We start from the raw sequence: 22,935 nt of genomic DNA, 5'->3' as shown, positions 1-22,935 counted from the left end.
TTCTTCCTGCAGTTGCATCCGTAAGACAGCAGCAGTTTCACTCCTACAGTCTCTTTCTGAAGCTGCCTAAGGTACTGTAATGCCTGTGTATGCTTGTGTGTGTGTGTGTGCATGTGCATGTGCGCGTGCGTGCGTGTGTGTGTGTGTGTGTGTGTGTGTGTGTGTGTGTGTGTGTGTGTGTGTGTGTGTGTGTGTGTGTGTGTGTGTGTGCATGTGCATGTGCGTGTGCGTGTGTGTGTGTGTGTGTGTGTGTGTGTGTGTGTGTGTGTGTGTGTGTGTGTGTGTGTGTGTGTGTGTGTGTGTGTGTGTGTGTGTGTGTGTGTGTGTGTGTGTGTGTGTGTGTGCGTGTGTGTGTGTGTGTGGAGAAAGCCTCTCTGCTGGTGCAGTCTGATTAAACTCCAGTTTCCCAGCCAGAGGAAGAGGAGCCTTCAGCCCTGCAGTGGAGGATCCTAGGAGATTTCACCAAAGCAGGGCAGTAAGGAAGAGAAAAGGTCCGGAGGGGTACAGTGAAGTGGAAATGTGTATTGGGTGGAATATCGCTGCATCCGTGCAAAATGCAGTTCAAATAAGATTATCTTTTCTCACATTACTGCTTTAATCATAGAATATATTATGGTTACTGCCAAGTGCCGGAGGCGGATGTTGTTGGGGAAAGCTGCTATAGTTACCAATTACTGAGAAGTGGCTGTGAAATTATGTACCCCCTGATCTGATTGACAGATTTATATGGCAACAGGAATTTGATACTAAGATGAGCTGGACTGTAAACTGCAAAAAATAAAGTTTCTCATATAAATCAAATCCACTGTCATCTTTCACACTGTCAAACTTTTCCAAGCAGATTATTAAAAATAATTGTGGCACCAGAAATATTTGCACCATACCAGGTAAAGAATTAGCTTGTTACATAACATTTTTCCACGTTGAAACAAACAAACAAGAAATGAATTTGAGAACTCAGGCTATATCCTATCCCAACAGCCATCTTGGTTGTGTCTTGAGAAATCTGGGTGTGTCTGTGGGGGATTATTTTCTCTTCAGCCCAAACAGAATATTTCCCCATTCACTCAGCCAAGCCTATTCAGAGGAGAGCTCTCTTTTGTCCGAATCCATTCACACATCTCCCTTGATGGAATTTGAGCAGAGCGCTAGGTCTGACTGTCCGTTCTTCCATTTCGCTGACATGGGCCAAAGCTTTAGGAGATGTGGTGTTGCTGTGTGAAACATCTGCTCACCAAATCTGAGTGCGTGGTAGGTGGGCTGTGAAGCCAGATGCGTTTATAAGGTTATGCAGTATAAGGTCATCATCACAAAACACACTGGTGCAGCTTGTGAAGGATGCACCATACCAGAACAAACGGCAAACCCAGGGTGTTACCAATGTATCTTCATCTAGTCATTATAACACACTATCGATACCTTTGTAGAGGGATCAATTTGTAAATACAATTGAATTAGAGGGTACAAATATCTGCAAACAAGCATTTTGTTTTTAAGAGGCTAATAAGCATTTTATCAGTAGGTCAAAATCGTGGTCTAGTGTTTTAATGAATCCTGCAATGGGGCGTGAAATTGCAAGCTGGCAGCCAATATATTTTTTTAATCACAAATACCTCTCGGTGATGATTCAGGTTCCATATTATTACTTTTCAAAGTAGGCCTACCATTCATAATAATAGGAAATAAGGAAGATTCATGAGCATTCATTTAAACTTTCACTTGCTTTTAACGGACATTTTTATGTGGTTTAATCTCTCCAAGGCTGAGAAATGAATTGAACAGATACAAACCATAGCCATAGGTTTTATATGGCAACTCTATCATGTCAAGCAACCAAATGTTCTTCATTTTATGTTATGGCACAAGTTAAAAGTTGGAATTCTGAAAAAACAGTCAAATTAACTCATTTGAATAAAGTTTTTAAAGATAGGCTTTTTCAAAATACTACTACAAGTATTGGAGTGTTGAAATAAAGCTTGCAATTTAAATCGGTGTGAGACAATCTCTTGCTATTACCCTGAATCTAACTGCAATGAATACAAAAGTGAGCATAAAAGTCTTTTCACCATAATCTCCATAGCATTAAGGGGGATACCTAGTCAGTTGCCCAACTGAATGTATTCAGCTGAAATGTGTCTTCCACATTTAACCCAACCCCTCTGAATCAGAGAGTTGTGAGGGGCTGCCATAATCAACATCCACGTCTTTGGCGCCCGAGGAACAGTGGGTTAACTGCCTTGCTCAGGGGTAGAACGACAGTTTTTTTTACCTTGTCAGCTCGGGGATTCAATCCAGCAACCTTCCCGTTACTGGCCCAACACTCTAACCACTAGGCTACCTGCCGCCCCATAGAATGGATCTTTACGCTCACAAAAGCCAAATGGGCCATTATATTTCAATGAAGCTGAAACGCTATACTCCATTAGGTATGCTGTAGCATAAAAATGGCCATCTCCTCCATATTACGGAGCACAGATTTCCCTAGGTCACCTTTCGTGTCAGTGAATGGGGCACTATTAGGGAGGTGGTCACACAAAGTACCACAACACCAGACCAATCCTGCCAAAATGTAGCGGCTCTGTGATGATGGAAGAACCAGTCTTGCATGTTACACGCTGAGCAATATGTTCCTTTTGTCCTGGTTATTGTAAACTGTTGTTCCGACAAATAACAGCAATACATTGTTTGTAAAAAAAATAGCTAAGCTAAGGATCTCCCCATAATGACATCTTAATATGTCACATCTCAGAAGTCACCTGGATTCATATCCTAATGTATCATTGTGGCAGACACACTGAGTGTACAAAACATTAGGAACACCTGCTCTTTCCATGACATAGACTGACCAGGTGAATCCAGGTGAAAGTTATGATCCATTATTGATATCACCTGTTAAATCCACTTCAATCAGTGTAGATGAAGGGACGGAGACAGGTTAAAGAAGGATTTTCAAGCCTTGAGACAATTGACACATGGATTGTGTATGGGCCCCATTCAGAAGGTGAAGGGGCAAGACAAATTATTTAATTGCCTTTGAACGGGGTATGGTAGTAGGTGCCAGGCTCACCGGTTTGAGTATGTCAAGAACTGCAAAGCTGCTGGGTTTTTCACGCTCATTTAGTTTCCAGTGTGCATCAAGAATGGTCCACCACCCAAAGGACATCCAGCCAATGTGGCACAACTGTGGGAAGCATTGGAGTCAACATGGGCCAGCATCTCTGTGGAACGCTTTCGACACCTTGTAGAGTCCATGCCCCGATGAATTGAGACTGTTCTGAGGGCAAAAAGGGTGTGCAACTCAATATGAGGAAGGTGTTCCTAATGTGTTGTACACTCTGTGTATATTGTATTGTTGGGGAAGATTGGCCCATGTTTTGGCAGCTTCACCACAGGTCACATTTGATGTGATCAAGGTAATTGTTTCTCATTCATGTATATATTGTTTGTGTGTTTTCTCAGATTTCTCTTTGGAAGCAACAATAATATTATTCATAATTAACATACAAATATAGTCCAAACTACATGTTTGTTCTGGCATGGTGAGGGGTTTCTGAATTAAAACTATTTAAAAAAGACCCAAATGTCAATGCAAAGCAGAATAAAAAGGGGAGACCAACTCTTAATGCCCCTAAAAGATGAATTATCCCTAAGAAGCTGACACAGTGCCTATGGAAACCTCCATCAAAAGAACTGTCATCAAAAGGGAATGGGTTGATAGGACAGAGAGACAGCTGAGCTGAGGGATAGTTATGGTTCACCCAGAGTGTGTCATCATGTGACCAGACCTCCCACAGCGTGTGAACAGAGGAGAGGAGAGCGTGAAAGCCTTCAGCAAAGTCACAGCTCTGATAACAAGGATGGCGTGACAGGCAGAAAGAGCAGGATGTCACTCCCAGTAGATGTCTCTCTTCACTAACTAAATGACAAATCCTATCTTGTAACTTATTTCACAGGAAAAAAACATGATCCAGAGAGTTCAACACTCTCTGGATCATGTGTGTCTACCGGAATTGACTGGGCTTCCATGGGCCTACATGTTCTTAACCCCTAGAACTCGATATCCGCGCCCCTATGTAAATCCAAGTACCATTAAAAAAACCTCCATAAAAATATGTCAATTTAAGCTAGAAATAGCTGTTTTTTGGGGGATTTGATGCAACTCAATCCATCCATTTGCCGATGTCTCACTTCACAATGGTGTTCTCCGTTTTGGGACTCGTCTAAAGTCGACACAGCCGATCTGCAAACTTTTGTCTGTAGCGTCCGAACAGTTTGGGCTACACACTAATAGGACCCCTCTGTGGAAGGGTGAGACTCTCACGGATACGTACATTTGCAAAAGGATGCCAACAGGCCTCACAAGACTCGTCTGAAGGTCCCCCGGTACCATTTGAAAACATTTATGGAAGTATATAGTTGTTGTCGGAAGTTTACATACACTTAGGTTTGGGGTCATTAAAACTTGTTTTCAACCACTCCACAAATGTCTTGTTAACACACTATAGTTTTGGCAAATCGGTTAGGACATCTACTTTGTGCATGACACAAGTCATTTTTCCAACAATTGTTTACAGACATAATATTTCAGTTATAATTCACTGTATCACAACTCCAGTGGGTCAGAAGTTTATATACACTAAGTTGACTGTGCCTTCAAACAGCTTGGAAAATTCCAGAAAATGATGTCATGGCTTTAGAAGATAGGCTAATTGATATCATTTGAGTCAATTGGAGTTGGACCTGTGGATGTATTTCAAGGTCTACTTTCAAACTCAGTGTCTCTTTGTTTGACATCATGGGAAAATCAAAAGAAATCAGCCAAGTCCTCAGAAAAAAATTGTAGACCTCCACAAATCTGGTTCATCCATAGGAGCAATTTCCAAATGCAATGAAGGTACCACGTTCATCTGTACAAACAATAGTATGCAAGTATAAACACCATGGGACCACTCAACCATCATACCGCTCAGGAAGGAGATGCGTTCTGTCTCCTAGAGATGAATGTACTTTGGTGCGAAAAGTGCAAATCTATCCCAGAACAACAGCAAAGGACCTTGTAAAGATGCTGGAGGAAGCAGGTACAAAAGTATCTATATCCACAGTAAAACGAGTCCGATATCGACATAACCTGAAAGGCCGCTCAGCAAGGAAGAAGCCACTGCTCCAAAACCGCCATAAAAAAGCCAGACTACGGTTTGCAATTGCACATGGGGACAAAGATTGTACTTTTTGGAGAAATTTCCTCTGGTCTGATGAAACAAAAATATAACTGTTTGGCCATAATGACCATGGTTATGTTTGGAGGAAAAGGGGGAGGCTTGCAAGCCGAAGAACACCATCCCAACCGTGAAGCACGGGGGTGGCAGCATCATGTTGTGAGGGTGCTTTGCTGCAGGAGGGACTGGTGTACTTCACAAAATAGATGGCATCATGAGGAAAGAAAATTATGTGGATAAATTGAAGCAACATCTCAAGACATTAGTCAGGAAGTTAAAGCTTGGTCGCAAATGGGTCTTCCAAATGGACAATGACCCCAAGCATACTTCCAAAGTTGTGGCAAAATGGCTTAAGGACAACAAAGTCAAGGTATTGGAGTGGCCATCACAAAGCCCTGACCTCAACACTATAGACAATTTGTGGGCAGAACTAAAAAAGCATGTGTGAGCAAGGAGGTCTACAAACCTGACCCAGTTACACCAGCTCTGTCAGGGGGAATGGGCCAAAATTCACCCAACTTGTTGTGGGAAGCTTGTGGAAGGCTAACCGACACGTTTGATCCACGTTAAACAATTTAAAGGTAATGCTACCAAATACTAATTGAGTGTATGTAAACTTCTGACCCACTGGGAATGTAATGAAAGAAATATAAGCTGAAATAAATCATTCTCTCTACTATTGTTCTGACATTTCACATTCTTAAAATAAAGTGGTGATCCTAACTGACCTAAAACAGGGAATATTTACTAGGATTAAATGTCAGGAATTGTGAAAAACTGATTTTAAATGTATTTGGCTAAGGTGTACATAAACTTCCGACTTCAACTGTATATGCCGACTGTTTGAGTGACAACAATACATGTACATTTTTATATAATAACAAATATTTCCTGATCTGTCTTATATCTCTCAGACATAGGACAGACACTTCAGAAAAAACTTCTTTTAGATTTTTTGGGGGGGAACTATCTGTTCCATGTAGTGAATCTGTTATTCAATGCGTTTGTATGGGCTAATAGCAGTAAGGCCAAATACACACTACCGTTCAAAAGGGGTCACTTAAAAATGTGTTTTTGAAAGAAAAGCACATTTCTTTGTCCATTAAAATAACATCAAATTAATCCGAAATACAGTGTAGACATTATTAATGTTGTAAATGACTATTGTAGCTTGAAACGGCAAATCTTTTATGGAATATCTACATAGGTGTACGGAGTGCCATTATCAGCAACCATCACTCCTGTGTTCCAATGGCACGTTGTGTTAGCTAATCCAAGTTTATCATTTTAAAAGGCTAATTGATCATTAGAAAACATTTTTGCAATAATGTTAGCACAGCTGAAAACTGTTGTTCTGATTAAAGAAGCAAAAAAACTGGCCTTCTTTAGACCAGTTGAGTATCTGAAGCATCAGCATTTGTGGGTTCAATTACAGGCTCAAAATGGCCAGAAACTTTTTTCTGAAACTCATCAGTCTATTCTTTTTCTGAGAAATGAAGGCTATTCCATGCAAGAAATTGCCAAGAAACTGAAGATCTCGTAAAACGCTGTGTACTACTCCCTTCACAGAACAGCTCAAACTGGCTCTAGCCAGAATAGAAAGGGGAGTGGGAGGCCCCGGTGCACAACTGAGCAAGAGGTCATTACATTAGAGTGTCTAGTTTGAGAAACAGATGCCTCACAAGTCCTCAACTGGCAGCTTCATTAAATAGTACCCCCAAAACGTCAACAGTGAAGAGGTGACTCCGGATGCTGGCCTTTTAGGCAGAGTTGCAAAGAAAAAGCCATATCTCAGACTGGCCAATAAAAATAAAAGATTAAGATGGGCAATAGAACACAGACACTGGACAGAGGAACTCTGCCTTGAAGGCCAGCATCCCGGAGTCGCCTCATCACAGGTTTTTCATTCAAATGCAGGAAATCTCTCTACACTCCATGGCAAAATGTGTAGAATTGCAGGAAATAACATTTAAAGCTGTAATATGTAACTTTTTGGGCGACCCAACCAAATTCACATAGAAATGTGAGTTACAGATCAAGGGAGGGGCACTAAAACTTTAGGCAAGGTGGGGATGGGTGGGGGGGGGGCTCCCAACCAAATTTCACTTATTGCCCCTATAATCGTGCACAGTAGTAGTTCTCATAAGCCTAAATAGGAGAATTTAGTTTGAATATGTGTACTTCCCATAAGTCAATAAAAGCTGCATTGAGGCATCAATGATGGGCTTATACATTTATAAGCATCAAATCTAACCTTTACTACATTTGCATGAATACAGTACATTTAAACATGGGAAATTGACAGTTCTGAAATGAACTATTTTGTCATTGTTTTAGAATAAATCTCAGAGTAACTTAGAATGAACAGATTTAGAAAACAAATTATGAGAAAGGAAGGAGTAGCCTAAAGGGTGACACACGACACATGACATTCAGGAGCCTTCAACAGCATGGAGTGGAGAATGGGTAACAGTATCCTGGTTATCATCTGTGCTTCTCAGAACATTACACACAAACTTATCTCATATCGTTCACTGTCTCTCCCCCAAACTATTTTGCTTGCTTTTAAGAACATAAGATCCGAAACACTGCTACCTAGAACACTTCTGAAAATGAAGCTTTTCAATCATCAGGATTCTACAACCCTGCCTGCCTAATAAAGGTAAAATAAAATAAAATTCTCCACCAATGGTATTCCAGTTCAAACCTAGAATTTAAGTACAGCTCTTTTGTGTCATTTCAGTGGAATTCCCCAGAGAGTTCATGAACAAAGTCCAAGATACATTTTCTCAGATTCTGTGGCATCAAGTCACTAACACCAGTCAGTTCTTAGTTCTGACTGATAAATCCCAGTTAACTCCAGGTGAATATATCCAGTTTGTGTAAGTACATTGACTACTTGGTGTTATGCCTCATTTAACTTGTAAAAAGGCAGGGTACAACCACAGATAACGTACATGACATACCACAGCATAGTTGCTGCCGCTACCTAAACACCATCTCTCATTCAGTTGGCAATAGCTGTGGAGATCGATAGTCTTCTAATAGTGCACAAAGCCCTTCATAGTTATCCAAAGATTATATGCTCATTATAATGTCCTTCAACATTGTCCTTCAATCCAAGATTCCAATCACAGCCCATGCAGTCACATAACAGCACAGGTCTTGGCTTTGGTCTTCTGGAAGTCTGACACCACTGTGGGCAGGTCAGGTCTGCTGTGTGAGATCCTCTTGGTGCTCCTGGAGGGCTTGTTGCATTTGACGTTCTTGTTGCTCTTGTTGACGCAGGCCAGCGTGGCCACGTGGAAGATGTCTCTGACGCTGTTCTCAGATTGCAGGGATGAACACTCTATATAGGGAGCACTGATCTGCTTGGCCATGTTGGAGCCCTGAGATGGAGAGAGAGAGAGAATAACACAAAGATATCAGTCTGGAGAGCTGTCTAGTACGAATTGTTCCCAGCACTTTTAACACATGATTATGTTTAAGCTCATGATTTTAAATAAAATTTAGAAAGACACGACACCCACCTGATCATAGGACACTGGCGTATGTCCACTGTTAGATTTGGTAAAGAGGTCTGTGCGGAGGTCTGACTTGCATCCCACCAGCAGCATCTTGGTGTTGGGACAGAATTCCTGAATCTCTCCTTTCCACTATATGGGTGAAAGAAAAGGGAGAGATCAACATTAGTCTAGAATTGGAACCCTATGGAGGGGGATTAAAGTGATTATGCTCTCTCCAGAGGAAGGATCACTCCCCCTCTCACTGGACCACACTCCTCTCAGCTGGCACAATACTGAGCCTAAGTGACATCCCAGGTCAGAGGGCACTGAGTCACACAATGGCCATGTCTTGGAGACCACATGTGAACAAGGCCTGTTAGACTACTTCTGAGCCTCACATGAGTTTGTTTTCACCATCCTCCCCCGCTCTCATTGGTGCTGCCCTAGTATTAGACCCTTCTCTCATTGATACAGCCTTAGTTTTCAGCAGAATAGGGATTTTCAAAGGCCACTTCCCCCAGAAACACAAATGGAGGCCTTTTCAGAAAGGGTCATGGGTCAAGGGGACTGAGTGAAAATGCCATTGGGACAGGCCACTATAGCTTCACGGACAAGAGTAGGCTACATCACCACATAACACTCACCTTCTTCAGTACACTGTCCAGGGTGTCTGGTCTGCTGATGTCAAAACAGATGAGGACTGCATCAGCATCAGGGTAGGAGAGAGGCCTCACATTGTCATAGTATGCTGAGCCTGCAAAAAAACATCACCATGTTGTTGTCAAGTGAAAGTGGATCTATGTGGTAAGTGAGTCACAGTTCTTCCTCAAATCCCTGCAACTTACTGTAAGTTAACAAACATTTCCCATTCCACAGATGCATTGACTCAAACAATGACAAGGTTATTTGCAGAGCAGGGTCAGATTGCAGTGGTTTCCATTCCAAACAGGATAAGTGAAAGTTATTTTATAATATAAACTTGTGACATACTTAGTGTACACTAAACATCTTAAACATAACTCTATGGCAGTGATCATTTTGGCACTCTTTGTTTTAGATTTAGTCTAGTCTTAGTCACATTTTTGTCTTTTGAATAATGATTTTGTCTAGTTATTGTGAAAATGACGAAAACAGTGGGCCCTTTTAGTCAACTAAATGTTCTCTCACTTTAGTCACATTACATTTGTATTGCCTCATTAACCTATAGTAAATATGTATCACTGACTTCCATGTGCACAAACATACATTGCCTTGTCTTACCAACATAGTTTTCTGCATAACATCACATTCTCTTCCCAACAGCAGAAACATGACAAACATATGTAAAAAATAATAAATGACTAATTCCATGTAAATTCCATAATCAGCCTGGATAGATATTGTACATCACATACAAAACAAACCTACAACACACAAGCAGAGAGAGAGAGAGAGAGAGAGAGAGAGAGAGAAAAAAACACAATCCACAAATTATTGGCAGTATGGGTTGAACCTCCATCACTCAGTCACGTCATTGCCATTGTTATCAACGTTCCACAGACACGGCAGCCACATTGATGTCCAAAAGTACAACGGGGGCTAATGACTTTGACTGTTTCGCCGAGTGATGTAGTCGAGTCACTACACCTCAAGTCCGAACTGAGTCCACTGTGCTCGAGTCCAAGTCACCAATAGTCGAGTCACGAGTCCCTATGGCTGGAGTCCGAGTCCCAGTGCTCGAGTCCTGGTCCAAGTGCTCAAGTTTGAGTCCCTGTGTCCACTTTAACTCAAAATAAAGTTAGATATAGCATAATGGCAAGACGAATTTAGTCAATAAATTGTTTTCTATCCCTTTTCCTTTCTTTCCATATGTTTGCATATAGGTACCTGTAATGTTACCAGGGCCACGTTCAGTTGGAAAAACGTTATCAGATGTTGCAGAAAAAAGCCATGAATAGAGCCGACGTTATTCCTTATTCAACATGTAAGAGAGGTATGTTTGTTCTACACTGAACAAACATATAAGGAAATCAGTCAATTGAAATAAATTCATTAGGCCCTACTATGGATTTCACATGACTGAAAATACAGATATGCATCTTTTGGTCACAGATACCTTTAAAAAAAATTAGGGGAATGGATCAGAGAACCAGTCAGTATCTGGTGTAACATGTCTGGTGAGTATGCAGGCCATAGAAGTTCTGGGAATTTTTCTAGCTTCCAGCAATTGTGTAGAGATCCTTGCGACATGGGGCTGTGCATTATCATGCTGAAATGTGAGGTGATGGCGGTGAATGAATGGCACGACATGGCATGACAATGGCACGACATGGTCTGTGGTAGAGGCCAGTTGGACGTACTGCCAAATTTTCTAAAACTACTTTTGGAGGCGGCTTATGGTAGAGAAATTAACATTCAATGCTCTGGCAACAGCTCTGGTGGACATTCCTGCAGTCAGCATTCCAATTGCACTCTCCCTCAAAACTTGAGACATCTGTGACAAAACTGCACATTTTAGAGTGGCCTTTTATTGTCCCCAACACAAGGTGCCTGTGGAATATTCATGCTGTTAAATCTGTTTCTTGATATGCCACGCCTGTCAAGTGGATGGATTATCTTGGCAAGGGAGAAATACTCACTAACACAGATGTAAACAAATTTGTGCACAACTTTTGCCAGAAATAAGCTTTTTGTGAGCAGGAAACATTTCTGGGATCGTTTATTTCAGCTCATGAAACATGGGACTAACACTTTACACATTGAGTTTATATTTTTGTTTAGTATACATAACCTGTTTCTATCTGAACGTTCCAAAATGTTTCGTCCTGCTGAACAAGGTGTGGCCTAAACAAATGGTTAATGGTCCGGTCTGCAAGTAGCCTGGTTTTAGAACGGCCCTCAATATGCTTTACAAAAGTAAAATATGGCTTATGCACAATATAAAGAAAAAAACGTAGCGCCGTTATTATGGGTCATGTCTTTTGAACGGTGTCAGAGTCTATCTAGAGGATAGCGAAAGGAGTCAGGCGCAGGACACAGGTAAGAGTAAAACCACTGTATTTACTCCATCCGAGAACAGAACAAAAATCCCGTTATAAAACAAACACAAAACAAGATACGAACTCCAACACACGAAAGACAATCACGCACAAAACAGAAAGGGAAACCAGAGGGTTAAATAAGGAACATAATAACGAGATGGGAACCAGGTGTGTAAAACAGACAAAACAAAAGTAAAACCGGTGACCTCGACCGCCAAACACCGCCCAAACAAGGAGAGGGAACAACTTCGGTGGAAGTCGTGACAAAAGGGCTAGAGGGAGACTTGGCTACATTGGCTGCAGAACCTGTATATGAAATGCAGTGGGAAAAGTGGGAGGGTTGAGCGAGACTACAAATTCCAAGTCAGACTACTTTTCTATAGCCTACTCAACAGAGAGAAAAACACAGCGAGACTGTTGTTTTACTATTAAACTCAATGCTGCTATTGTTATTCATTTTGAAAAGCAGCTTGTGTCAAAGGGTAGCTAACTAGAAGGCTGGAGTCGCCTGCGCAATATGTATAATCGGAGGCGGAGACGGAGGGGACCCTGTCTGCACACATTCATCACCTGCTCTCCCGCAGGTCACCAGCTGACGTAGGCTGTGTTTGTCAGGTGTGACGAGTCCTTCCCACTGCTGAACAGAACTGTGCTGTGCATCTGTGCTGCTAATATTAATTGTGCTTAACACTGAAACACTCTCAATCTCTCCAAAAACTCTTGTCCAGTCCTCTTAGTAGTCCAATTTTAGTCACAGAGATAATTTAGTGATAGTTTTTTCTTGGGTATATTTAGCCAGCTATAGTCTCGTTAATTGGCACTGAAAAAATAGGTTTTTCACTAATATTTTATTCACTATTTTTGTTGACGAAATGAACACTGCCGTACGGCGACCTCAGTGTTTTCTTTGGTAGTAGTGGGTGTACTATGGAATACAGAGAAGCCTTGGGGCCGTTATGTGGTGGACTGGGTCACGTTGCATCCAGGTAAAGAAACCAAACCAACACCAATGTCAGGAAACTCCCCTCTCCCCATTGTCCCTCTGTGAGAAATGGGGAGGATTTTCTAGTTTCCCAAGGTACAGTGGTCTACAGTGGGAGGGGTCTTCCCTCACCCACATTAAATACTGTTTAAATACTGCATTTAATCCCTACTGTCTAGGGAGGAAACCGTCATATCTCACACATACTTCAAACAGCGTATGTGCTTTCCAGAATCCTTGGGATGTCCCTACCCCATTGAGATTGAAATGTAAAATGGTTACGGTTAGGGTTATGGTTAGGTAAGGGTTATGGTTATGGTTATGTTACGGTTAGCATAGGGATTAAGGTTAGGGTTTAGGGTAGGGATGTTCCAAGGATTCCGGATATCATAGACCTTTCAAACAGTCTCCATTGTAGGAAACAGTTCCTCATTCTGAAGAGATATTTGTGTCATTCTCTATAAGCTCCATGCCAAAGGGACTTTACTTTAGAATACAAAGCAGTGTAGAATAACTTGGTTCTTGAATTGTGCCATTGAATTCTAAAGAATGTAGCGGCAATTATGCTATTTCACATCATGACAAGAAATCATAACAATCCCTCAAAACCGGATCCACTACTTCTGAAGCTGGCTTTACAACGAACGACCCCACCCAAACCAGAAATATGTTTTGATTCACAAATGGAATCCAGATGATCTCAATGTGGACCAGTATAAGGACTAAAACACCAATGACACCATCACCATCTGTCTTTTTTAATTTGAACTTTTAATTTACCTAAACACAATTATACCCAGTTTGAATTCCCAGGAGTAAACTTCTATACAAGTGGGCCCATTTGGATATTTGAGTAGAATGCCTATGAAGCATACGCTGTGGTCTGACACAGACTACCACTTCCCTGAATGATTTTCACAAACAAATCCACACCAGCATATGTAAACAATTCTGAAATATTTTCAGGTATTGCGAAGCAGATCCTGTAGGTTTAACAAACAGTCACAAGATCCCTATTTTCATAGCCTAAACTTCAAGTCTTATAAACGGCTCGACCAGGATGCGTGAGAGATGTGGAATGTCTCCCTTCTGGTATGAATGATTTTCTATGGAAACATTAAAATAGTGTTGTAGGATTGAGCTGATGGAAATGGGGTTACAGTTACAGTTACAGTTACACAGTAACCTACTACACAGACTGTTAGAAATGGGTATTTCAGAGCTGGAGGAAAGTATACAAAGAGATACTGTTGTATCTGTCACTGTGAGACAAATAATGAACAGTGTAACAATGGCAATCAACGTAATGAAGACATCTCTCGTCATTCAACATAAGGCTTATCTATCAGTGAGGTGGGTTAGGGGGGATATACTTTAGTACCTATCTAATAGAACACTGCCTTTGGAAAGTATCGAGACCCCTTGACTTTTTCCACATTTTGTTAAGTTACAGCCTTATTCCAAAACGGATAAAACATTTTCCTCAGCAATCTATACACAACATCCCATAATGACAAACCGAAAACAGAAATTCCTTATTTACATAAGTATTCAGACCCTTTGCTATGAGACTCGAAATTGAGCTCAGGAGCATCCTGTTTCCATTGATCATCCTTGAGATGTTTCTACAACTTGATTGGAGTCCACTTGTGGTAAATTCAATTGATTGCACATGATTTGGAAAGGCACACACCTGTCTACATAAGGTCCCACAGTTGACAGCGCATTGTCAGAGAAAAAACCAAGCCATGAGGTCGAAGGAATTGTCTGCAGAGCTCCGAGACAGGATTGTGTCAAGGCACAGATCTGGGGAAGATTACCAAAAAATGTCTGCAGCATTGAAGGTCCCCAAGAACACAGTGGCCTCCATCATTCTTAAATGGAAGAAGTTTGGAACCTCCAGGACTCTTCCTAGAACTGGCCGCCTGGCCAAACTGAGCAATCAGGGGAGAAGGGCCTCGGTCAGGGAGGTGACCAAGAACCCGATGGTCACTCTGAAAAAAGCTCCAGAGTTCCTCTGTGGAGATGGGAGAACCTTCAAGAAGGATAACCATCTCTGATGCACTCCACCAATCAGGTTTTTATAGTACAGTGGCCAGACGGAAGCCACTCCTCAGTAAAAGGCACATGAGAGCCAATTTAGAGTTTGCCAAAAGGCACCTAAAGGACTCAGACCATGAGAAACAAGATTATCTGGTATAATGAAACCAAGATGGCCTGAATGCCAAGCATCACATCTGGAAGAAACCTGGCACCATTCTTACGGTGAAACATGGTGGTGGCAACAACATGCTGTGGGGATATTTTTCAGCGGCAGGGACAGGGAGACTAGTCAGGATTGAGGGAAAGATGAATGGAGCAAAGTACAGAGAGATCCTTGATGAAAACCTGCTCAGAGTACTCAGGACCTCAGACTGGGAACAAGGTCCACCTTCCAACAGGACAGCAACCCTAAGCACACAGCCAAGACAACGCAGGAGTGGCTCCTGGACAAGTCTCTGAAGGCCCTTTAGTGGCCCAGTCAGAGCCAGAACCCGATCAAACATCTCTGGAGAGAAAGAAAAATAGCTGTGCAGAGACGCTTAAATAGCTGTGCAGCGACGCTCCCCATCCAACCTGATAGAGTTTGAGAGGATCTGCAGAGAATGGGAGAAACTCCCCAAATACAGGTGTGCCAAGCTTGTAGCATCATGCAAGACTCGAGGCAGTGATCGCTGCCAAAGGTGCTTCCACAAAGTACTAAGTAAAGAGTCGGAATACTTATGTAAAAATGTAAATGTGATATTTCAGTTGTTTTATTTTTAATACATTTGCAAAAATGTATGAAAAGGGTCCATGCTATTTGTTTAACTATTTAACCAACAATTTAGCAGTCTTGTGGCATGGGGGTAGAAGCTGTCCTTTTGGTTCCAGACTTGGTGCAACGGCAGCACTTGTCATGCGATTGCAGATTGAACAATCCATAACTTGAGTGGCTGGAGTCTTTGACCATTTTTAGGGCCTTCCTCTTTATTTATTTATTTATTTTTTATTTTACCTTTATTTAACCAGGTAGGCAAGTTGAGAACAAGTTCTCATTTACAATTGCGACCTGGCCAAGATAAAGCAAAGCAGTTTGACAGATACAACGACACAGAGTTACACATGGAGTAAAACAAACATACAGTCAATAATACAGTATAAACAAGTCTATATACAATGTGAGCAAATGAGGTGAGAAGGGAGGTAAAGGCAAAAAAGGCCATGGTGGCAAAGTAATAAATACAATATAGCAAGTAAAACACTGGAATGGTAGTTTTGCAATGGAAGAATGTGCAAAGTAGAAATAAAAATAATGGGGTGCAAAGGAGCAAAATAAATAAATAAATTAAAATTAAATACAGTTGGGAAAGAGGTAGTTGTTTGGGCTAAATTATAGGTGGGCTATGTACAGGTGCAGTAATCTGTGAGCTGCTCTGACAGTTGGTGCTTAAAGCTAGTGAGGGAGATAAGTGTTTCCAGTTTCAGAGATTTTTGTAGTTCGTTCCAGTTATTGGCAGCAGAGAACTGGAAGGAGAGGCGGCCAAAGAAAGAATTGGTTTTGGGGGTGACTAGAGAGATATACCTGCTGGAGCGTGTGCTACAGGTGGGAGATGCTATGGTGACCAGCGAGCTGAGATAAGGGGGTACTTTACCTAGCAGGGTCTTGTAGATGACATGGAGCCAGTGGGTTTGGCGACGAGTATGAAGCGAGGGCCAGCCAACGAGAGCGTACAGGTCGCAATGGTGGGTAGTATATGGGGCTTTGGTGACAAAACGGATTGCACTGTGATAGACTGCATCCAATTTGTTGAGTAGGGTATTGGAGGCTATTTTGTAAATGACATCGCCAAAGTCGAGGATTGGTAGGATGGTCAGTTTTACAAGGGTATGTTTGGCAGCATGAGTGAAGGATGCTTTGTTGCGAAATAGGAAGCCAATTCTAGATTTAACTTTGGATTGGAGATGTTTGATATGGGTCTGGAAGGAGAGTTTACAGTCTAACCAGACACCTAAGTATTTGTAGTTGTCCACGTATTCTAAGTCAGACACCACCTGACACTCTGACACCTGACACCACCAGACACTCTGACACCACCTGGTATATAGGTCCTGGATGGCAGGGAGCTCGGCCCGAGTTATGTACTAGGCCATACTATTACCCTCTGTAGCACCTTGTGGATGGATGCCATGCAGTTCCCATACCAAGCGGTGATGCAGCCAGTCAAGATGCAGCTGTAGAACTTTTTGAGGATCTGAAGGGCCATGCGGAATCTTTTCAGCCTCCTGAAGGGGAAGAGGCGTTGTCGCGCCCTATTCACGACTGTGTTGGTGTGTGTGGACCATGATAGATCCTTAGTGATGTAGACACCGAGGAACTTGAAGCTCTTGACCCGCGCCACTGCAGTCCCATCGATGTGAAAGGGGACGTGCTCGGCCCTCCGTTTCCTGTCATCCACGATCAGCTCCTTTGTCTAGCTGACTTTAAAGGAGAGGTTGTTCCTCTGGCACCACAATGCAAGGTCTCTGACCTCCCTTTAGGCTGTCTCATCGTCGTTGGGGATCAGGCCTAACACCGTCATGTCATCAGCAAACTTAATGAGGCTGCTGCTTGCATGTAGTTTGGGTCGCGACAGTCAATTACTGGAAGTGTTGCTTGAACAATATTCCCTTTCAAAAGTGAGACAAGATTTATTTCTATATAAGAAACCAATCTTTACCTGCAACTTTTTAGTCAGTTTATCAATGTGTGTTTTAAAACTTCTTCGGGATTGGTGTCCCTTTCACTGGACGGTGCAGCTAACGTTAGGCTAATGCGATTAGCATGAGGTTGTAAGTAAACAAGAACATTTCCCAGGACATAGACATACCTGATATTGTCAGAAAGCTTAAATTCTTGTTAATCTAACTGCACTGTCCAATTTACAGTAGCTATAACAGTGAAAGAATGCCATGCTATTGTTTGAGGAGAGTGCACAATATTGAACATGAAAAGTAATTAATAAACAAATTAGGCACATTTGGGCAGTCTTGATACAACATTTTGAACAGAAATGCAATGGTTGATTGAATCAGTCTAAAATGTTGCACATACACTGATGCCATCTATTGGGCAAAATCTAATTTGCACCTGGGCTGGAATAATACATTATGGCCTTTCTCTTGCATTCCAAAGATGATGGTACAAAAGAATGCAAACAAACGGTTGTTTTTTTCTTTGCATTATCTTTTACCAGATCTATTGTGTTATATTCTCCTACATTCCTTTCACATTTCCAAAAACTTCAAACTGTTTTCTTTCAAATGGTACCAAGAATATGCATATCCTTGCTTTGGGGGCTGAGCTACAAGCAGTTAGATTTGGTATGTCATTTTAGGCGAAAATTGAAAAGAAGGGGGTAATCCTTAAGAGGACAAAGGACAGTTTATCATCAATCCAAATACCTAGACACTTATAATTGGGGACTAGCTCAATCTGGGCTCCTCTCAAGGTACAGATACACAGGTCTTGATTTTATCACCATTTAGCACTAATTTAAGATTGCTGAGCAATTATTGAACTGAATCAAAGCCAAGCTGAAGATCGTGAATGACCTGTTACAGTGAGGGGGCACAGGAATAAATAACTGTGTCATCCGCATAGAGATGTAAGCCCCAGTTATTATTATTCAGGGACAGACCGACATTATTATTGTAAAGAGTGAACAGTAAAGGGCCTAGTATTGAGCCTTGTGGGACTCCTTTAGTTTTGTTAAGAAAATTTGACTGAACTCCATCAGCAGATATCCATTGACTTCTGTCGTGCAGATAATATACTTTTTTCTTATAAGTGTCCAGATTAGTGTCCCACTCCTTGAAAGCGGCAGCACTAGCCTTTAGCTCAATGCGTATGTTGCCTGTAATCCATTGCTTCTGTTTGGGGTATGTATGTACGGTCACTGTGGGGACGACATCGTCGATGCACTTATTCATTATGCCGGTGACTGATGTGGTAAACTCCTCAATGCTATCAGATAAATCCTGAAACATATTCCAGTCTGTGCTAGATAAACAGTTCTGTAGCTTAGCATCCGCTTCATCGGACCACTTCTGTATTGAGCGCGTCACTTGTACTTCTTGGTTGAGTTTTTGCTTGTAAACAAAAATTAGGAAGATAGAGTTATGGTCAGATTTGACAAATGGAGGGCAAGAGAGAGCTTTGTATGTGTTTCTGTATGTGGAGTAAAGATGATCTACAGTTTTGTCTCCTGTAGTTGCACAGGTGACATGCTGGTAAAAATGAGGTAAAACTGATTTAAGTTTCCCTGCATTAAAATCACTGGCCATTAGGAGCGCCGCCTCTGGATGAAAACTTTCTTGTTTGCTTATGGCGCTATACAGCTTGTTGAGTGCAGTCTTAGTTCCAGCATAGGTTTGTGGTGGTAAATAGACACCTATGAAAAATATAGAAGAAAACTCTCTTGGTAAATTGTATGGTCTACAGCTTATTATGAGGTATTCTAACTCAGGTGAGCAGAACCTTAAGACTTTCTTAATATTAGAGATTGCGCACCAGGTTTTGTTAACAAAGACACACACCTCCCCCTTGAGTTTACCCATTGCTGCCGTTTGATCCTGCCATTGCATAGAAAAAATAGCTAGATGTATATTATCCATGTCCTTGTTTAGCCACGATGCTGAGAAACAGGACATTACAGTTCTTTAGGTCCAGTTGATAGGGTAGTCTCGAACAGAGTTCATCCAGTTTGTTCTCCAGTGTATGTCAGTCCGCCAATAGAACATAGGGTAGAGGCGGATTGTTTATTCGCCAACGTAGTTTCGTCAAGGTGCCCGCACGTTGACCTCTCATATGCCGTCTTTTCCTTTTCCAAGTCTCTGGGATTAGGGCCTGGTCTGGGGTGAGCAGTATGTCCTGCCCCGGCGACTCATTGAAATAGAAATCTTCATCCAAATAGAGGTTAGTGATCCCTGTTCTGATGTCTTTTCGGTCATAGGAAACGATGGCGGCAACATTATGTACAAAAAAAGTTAAGATCAGTGCACAAAAACACAAAATAGCCAGGAGCCAGTAAAATGTCAGCTACCCATTGCAGCGCCATATACTGTACTTGTGGTACTCCAATTTCCACATGAGACTCATTTGTGATAACAATAAACAACATTATCATATAGCTCAAAACGTGCCACGCTATCCACAAGGTTATCAAAACAATTCCAACAAATCAACATTATCACACCATCATGTTGTGACTAGAGAGGGGGCTGCCGGTTCAGTGGAAGTCCTTAGAGGTGTGTCAGCCCTGGTGTATGTGGTGAGGTCTGGTTTGTGTGTGTGTAATGTAATCTTCCCTGGTGTATCCAAGGTGGTCCCCAACAGGAACAATAGATGAGTGTGTCAGTCAGCCCTGGTGTGTGTGGTGAGCTCAGCTTTTCTTGAAGCTGTGGTGTAATCACTGAGTCGTGTCCTGGACAAACCCAAGGGATGCGCCACAATCAGCTGGAAGTCACAGAGCAGATGAGAGGCATCCCAGAACAGTCTCTCACTCTCCCCTTTTACACCACACTGCACAGAGGCAGCCCAAAACACTCCCTCATCCCACCACTACCCCCTCTCTAGACCCCCCTCTTCACCCTTCGACCCCTCTCCACCCTACAGAGGCAGCCCAAAGCACTCCCTCATCCCACCGCTACCCCCTCTCTAGACCCCCCTCTCCACCCTACAGAGGCAGCCCAAAGCACTACCTCACCCTTTACTAACCACTCTCCACCCCACTGGAGCCACACAATCACCCAGCCAGACTGGAGGGCTTTGAGGCTGTAGTATAGAAGGTAATTACCTCCAGACCTGGGGCTGGAAGGAGATCCCACAGGGACCTCTATATGGGATTCCTGTTGTGTGTCAGGCTGTGAGGGGGAGCGGCTTTATTAAACAAGTAATGCAAGCTCTTGGATTGAAAATCTGTGTATGTTGGCCAGAGGAAAATAAGTGTCTTGTTTTGTTACCGCCCTTTAGCGTCAGCTTTTCTCCTAATAGACAGCTGAAAGAATATATCACAAATCTACCCATATAGTAGCATACAAAACAGGCGCAAATGCAAGGTTTGCCATTACCTCGGAGTGCAGATGACAAAAATAAATGTCAGAAAGTAGCCTAATAGATGGTGATTTCCCAAGACTGATGTACAATTTTATACAGTCAACACCAGTGTCTGAGTTCCCACATTATCAGTCTTACATGTTCAAGGGTGTGAGGGTGGTTGGTTTCAGATGTAGGCTACAGAATGCTGGTGGTGTACACACGGTTTCCATAACTGTTATCTGACTCCCTATCTAACCCTCTCCCTCACATTCCAGAAAGGCAGCATCAGACTGTTCCCCTCAGAGTGAATGACAGTTACTGTAAAGCATATAATGTGGCCAGTACTGCATATCAGGATTTCATGATTGTCTTCTGATGTCGAAAACTCTCGATTTTTCATGGCATTTAGTAGCTACAGCAGGATTGACAGTGACGCACGTTTTCAGAACGCGAATAATGCGCAAAGGGTCCTTACCTGAAGTGTCCCACAGACGGAGTTCAACTCTCTGCGTATCGATTTCAAAACTGGCCGTGTAGTTCTCAAATACCGTGGGAATGTAGCCCTACAAATGAAAGACAATATCCATTGTCAACATCAATGCAGTTTAGACATGTTAAAAAGTTGCGAGCTGATTGATAACGCGCAATTATCATGCCAATAAATATAAAAATATGTCACATAAAACTCACCTCTGGAAAGGAATCTTTTGCAAACACATTTAGTAGAGCGGTTTTTCCACATTCACTATCCCCAACGACCACTATTTTGCATTTTATGCTTGGATTTAAATCCATTTTGGAACGGTGTGGGATATGGCTCGCCTTCTTTCCATAAAATATAAAGAAGAATGAAGTCGGGATCAATAGAAAATCCGAAGGTTGTATGATTCCCAAAATGTATGAGCGGACTGCATCAGTCAGCTGCGCAGAAGAATCTATTCTGAAATGAGAACGTCTCGACGGCACAGTAATTTAAAAATTGTCAAAATAGAAAACCTTTAAATAATTAACATGATCCCTTAGGAGAGTGAAATACTGCGAATTCCAAGGGTCGTAGCCAGTCCGGTATACGAGAGCTCCAGACCAGTTATGAGACGCAACGGTCCACAGACAGTGTAAGTTTGAAGGAGTTTGAGGAGAGTCATTCCTATTTCAAGTCAGGGAGGGCGTTGCGCAAGTAAGCTATTTAGCCCATTATGCATCAGACCAAGTCTCTCATGTATTTCAGATGAGAAGCTAACGCAGCTGCAGTGGTGGGAAAAGTACGCAAAGGTCATACTTGAGTAAAAGTAAAGATACCTTAATAGGAAATGACGATATATACTAAAGTATCAAAAGTAAATGTAATTGCTAAAATATACTTAAGTATCAAAAGTAAAAGTATAAATGATTTAAAATTACTTATATTAAGCAAACCAGACGGAACCATTTTGGTGTTTTTGATTTAAGGATAGCCAGAGGCACACTCCAAGACATCATTTACAAACGAAGCATTTGTGTTTAGTGAGTCTGCCAGATCAGAGGCAGTAGAGATGACCATGAATGTTCTCTTAAAAAAGCAGGTGTGAATTTGAGCATTTTCCTGTCATGCTAAGCTAAAAAAAATGTAATGGGTACTTTTGGGTGTCAGGGAATATGTATAGAGTAAAAAGTACATTATTGTCTTTAGGGATGTAGTAAAGTAAGAGTAAAAGTTGTCAAAAGTATAAATAGTGAAGTGAAGTTTTTTTTTTGTTTTTTTTAACAGTAAATCAAAGGATAATCTAAAATGTTAAAAAATAATGTAATTTTGGGATCCTTTGGAACTTATAATGTATTCCTGTTAGTTTTATTTGTGTTCATTGGACTTTGAATGAGCTGTCTGGATTAGCCTCAATACTTTTATTTCTTAGCTTTATATGTTTATAACCACTTTAAAGGGGTTGAAGGGTTGCACTTTCTTTCACTGACTGTAGTACTGAAGCCACTGTGATGTTTGCCTGCAATGCATATCAATAACTTTGAGAGTGATGAATACAGCTGAAGTTGTGCATGCCTGCTGAGAGAGGAGCGCCTCCCTCAAGCTCCCATATTGTCCTGAAGCAAACACAACAGGAGACTCAGCAGACTCATC

General features: G+C 41.8%; 1 protein-coding gene across 1 annotated transcript; it reads right to left on the bottom strand.

The window, feature by feature from the left end:
* Positions 1-7,434: 7,434 nt before the first annotated feature.
* Positions 7,435-21,963, bottom strand: LOC112237646 (rho-related GTP-binding protein RhoE-like). The gene is made up of 5 exons (XM_042318437.1): positions 21,513-21,963; positions 21,298-21,385; positions 9,367-9,476; positions 8,747-8,872; positions 7,435-8,605 (listed from the first exon to the last, which is right to left on the bottom strand). Exons 1-5 carry the CDS (start codon positions 21,615-21,617, stop codon positions 8,363-8,365), a joined length of 672 nt encoding a protein of 223 aa, XP_042174371.1. The 5' UTR covers positions 21,618-21,963; the 3' UTR covers positions 7,435-8,362.
* Between the last annotated feature and the right edge of the window lie 972 nt (positions 21,964-22,935).

This window comes from Oncorhynchus tshawytscha, linkage group LG03 (genome assembly GCF_018296145.1).
Source record: "Oncorhynchus tshawytscha isolate Ot180627B linkage group LG03, Otsh_v2.0, whole genome shotgun sequence".
NCBI classification, from domain to species: Eukaryota; Metazoa; Chordata; class Actinopteri; order Salmoniformes; family Salmonidae; genus Oncorhynchus; species Oncorhynchus tshawytscha.
Note: the sequence above shows the minus strand (reverse complement) of the source record. Positions and strands in the feature narration are given on the sequence as shown.

What these genes read in the sequence shown, in the direction of transcription:
- LOC112237646 (XM_042318437.1), bottom strand. Translation starts at nt 21,617, where the DNA reads ATGGATTTAAATCCAAGCATAAAATGCAAAATAGTGGTCGTTGGGGAT. An exon ending in CCGTCTGTGGGACACTTCAG is followed by an intron (nt 9,477 to 21,297) that starts GTAAGGACCCTT and finishes GTTTTTTTGCAG; the next exon opens with GCTCAGCATACTATGACAAT. An exon ending in TGGACAGTGTACTGAAGAAG is followed by an intron (nt 8,873 to 9,366) that starts GTGAGTGTTATG and finishes TCACCCATATAG; the next exon opens with TGGAAAGGAGAGATTCAGGA.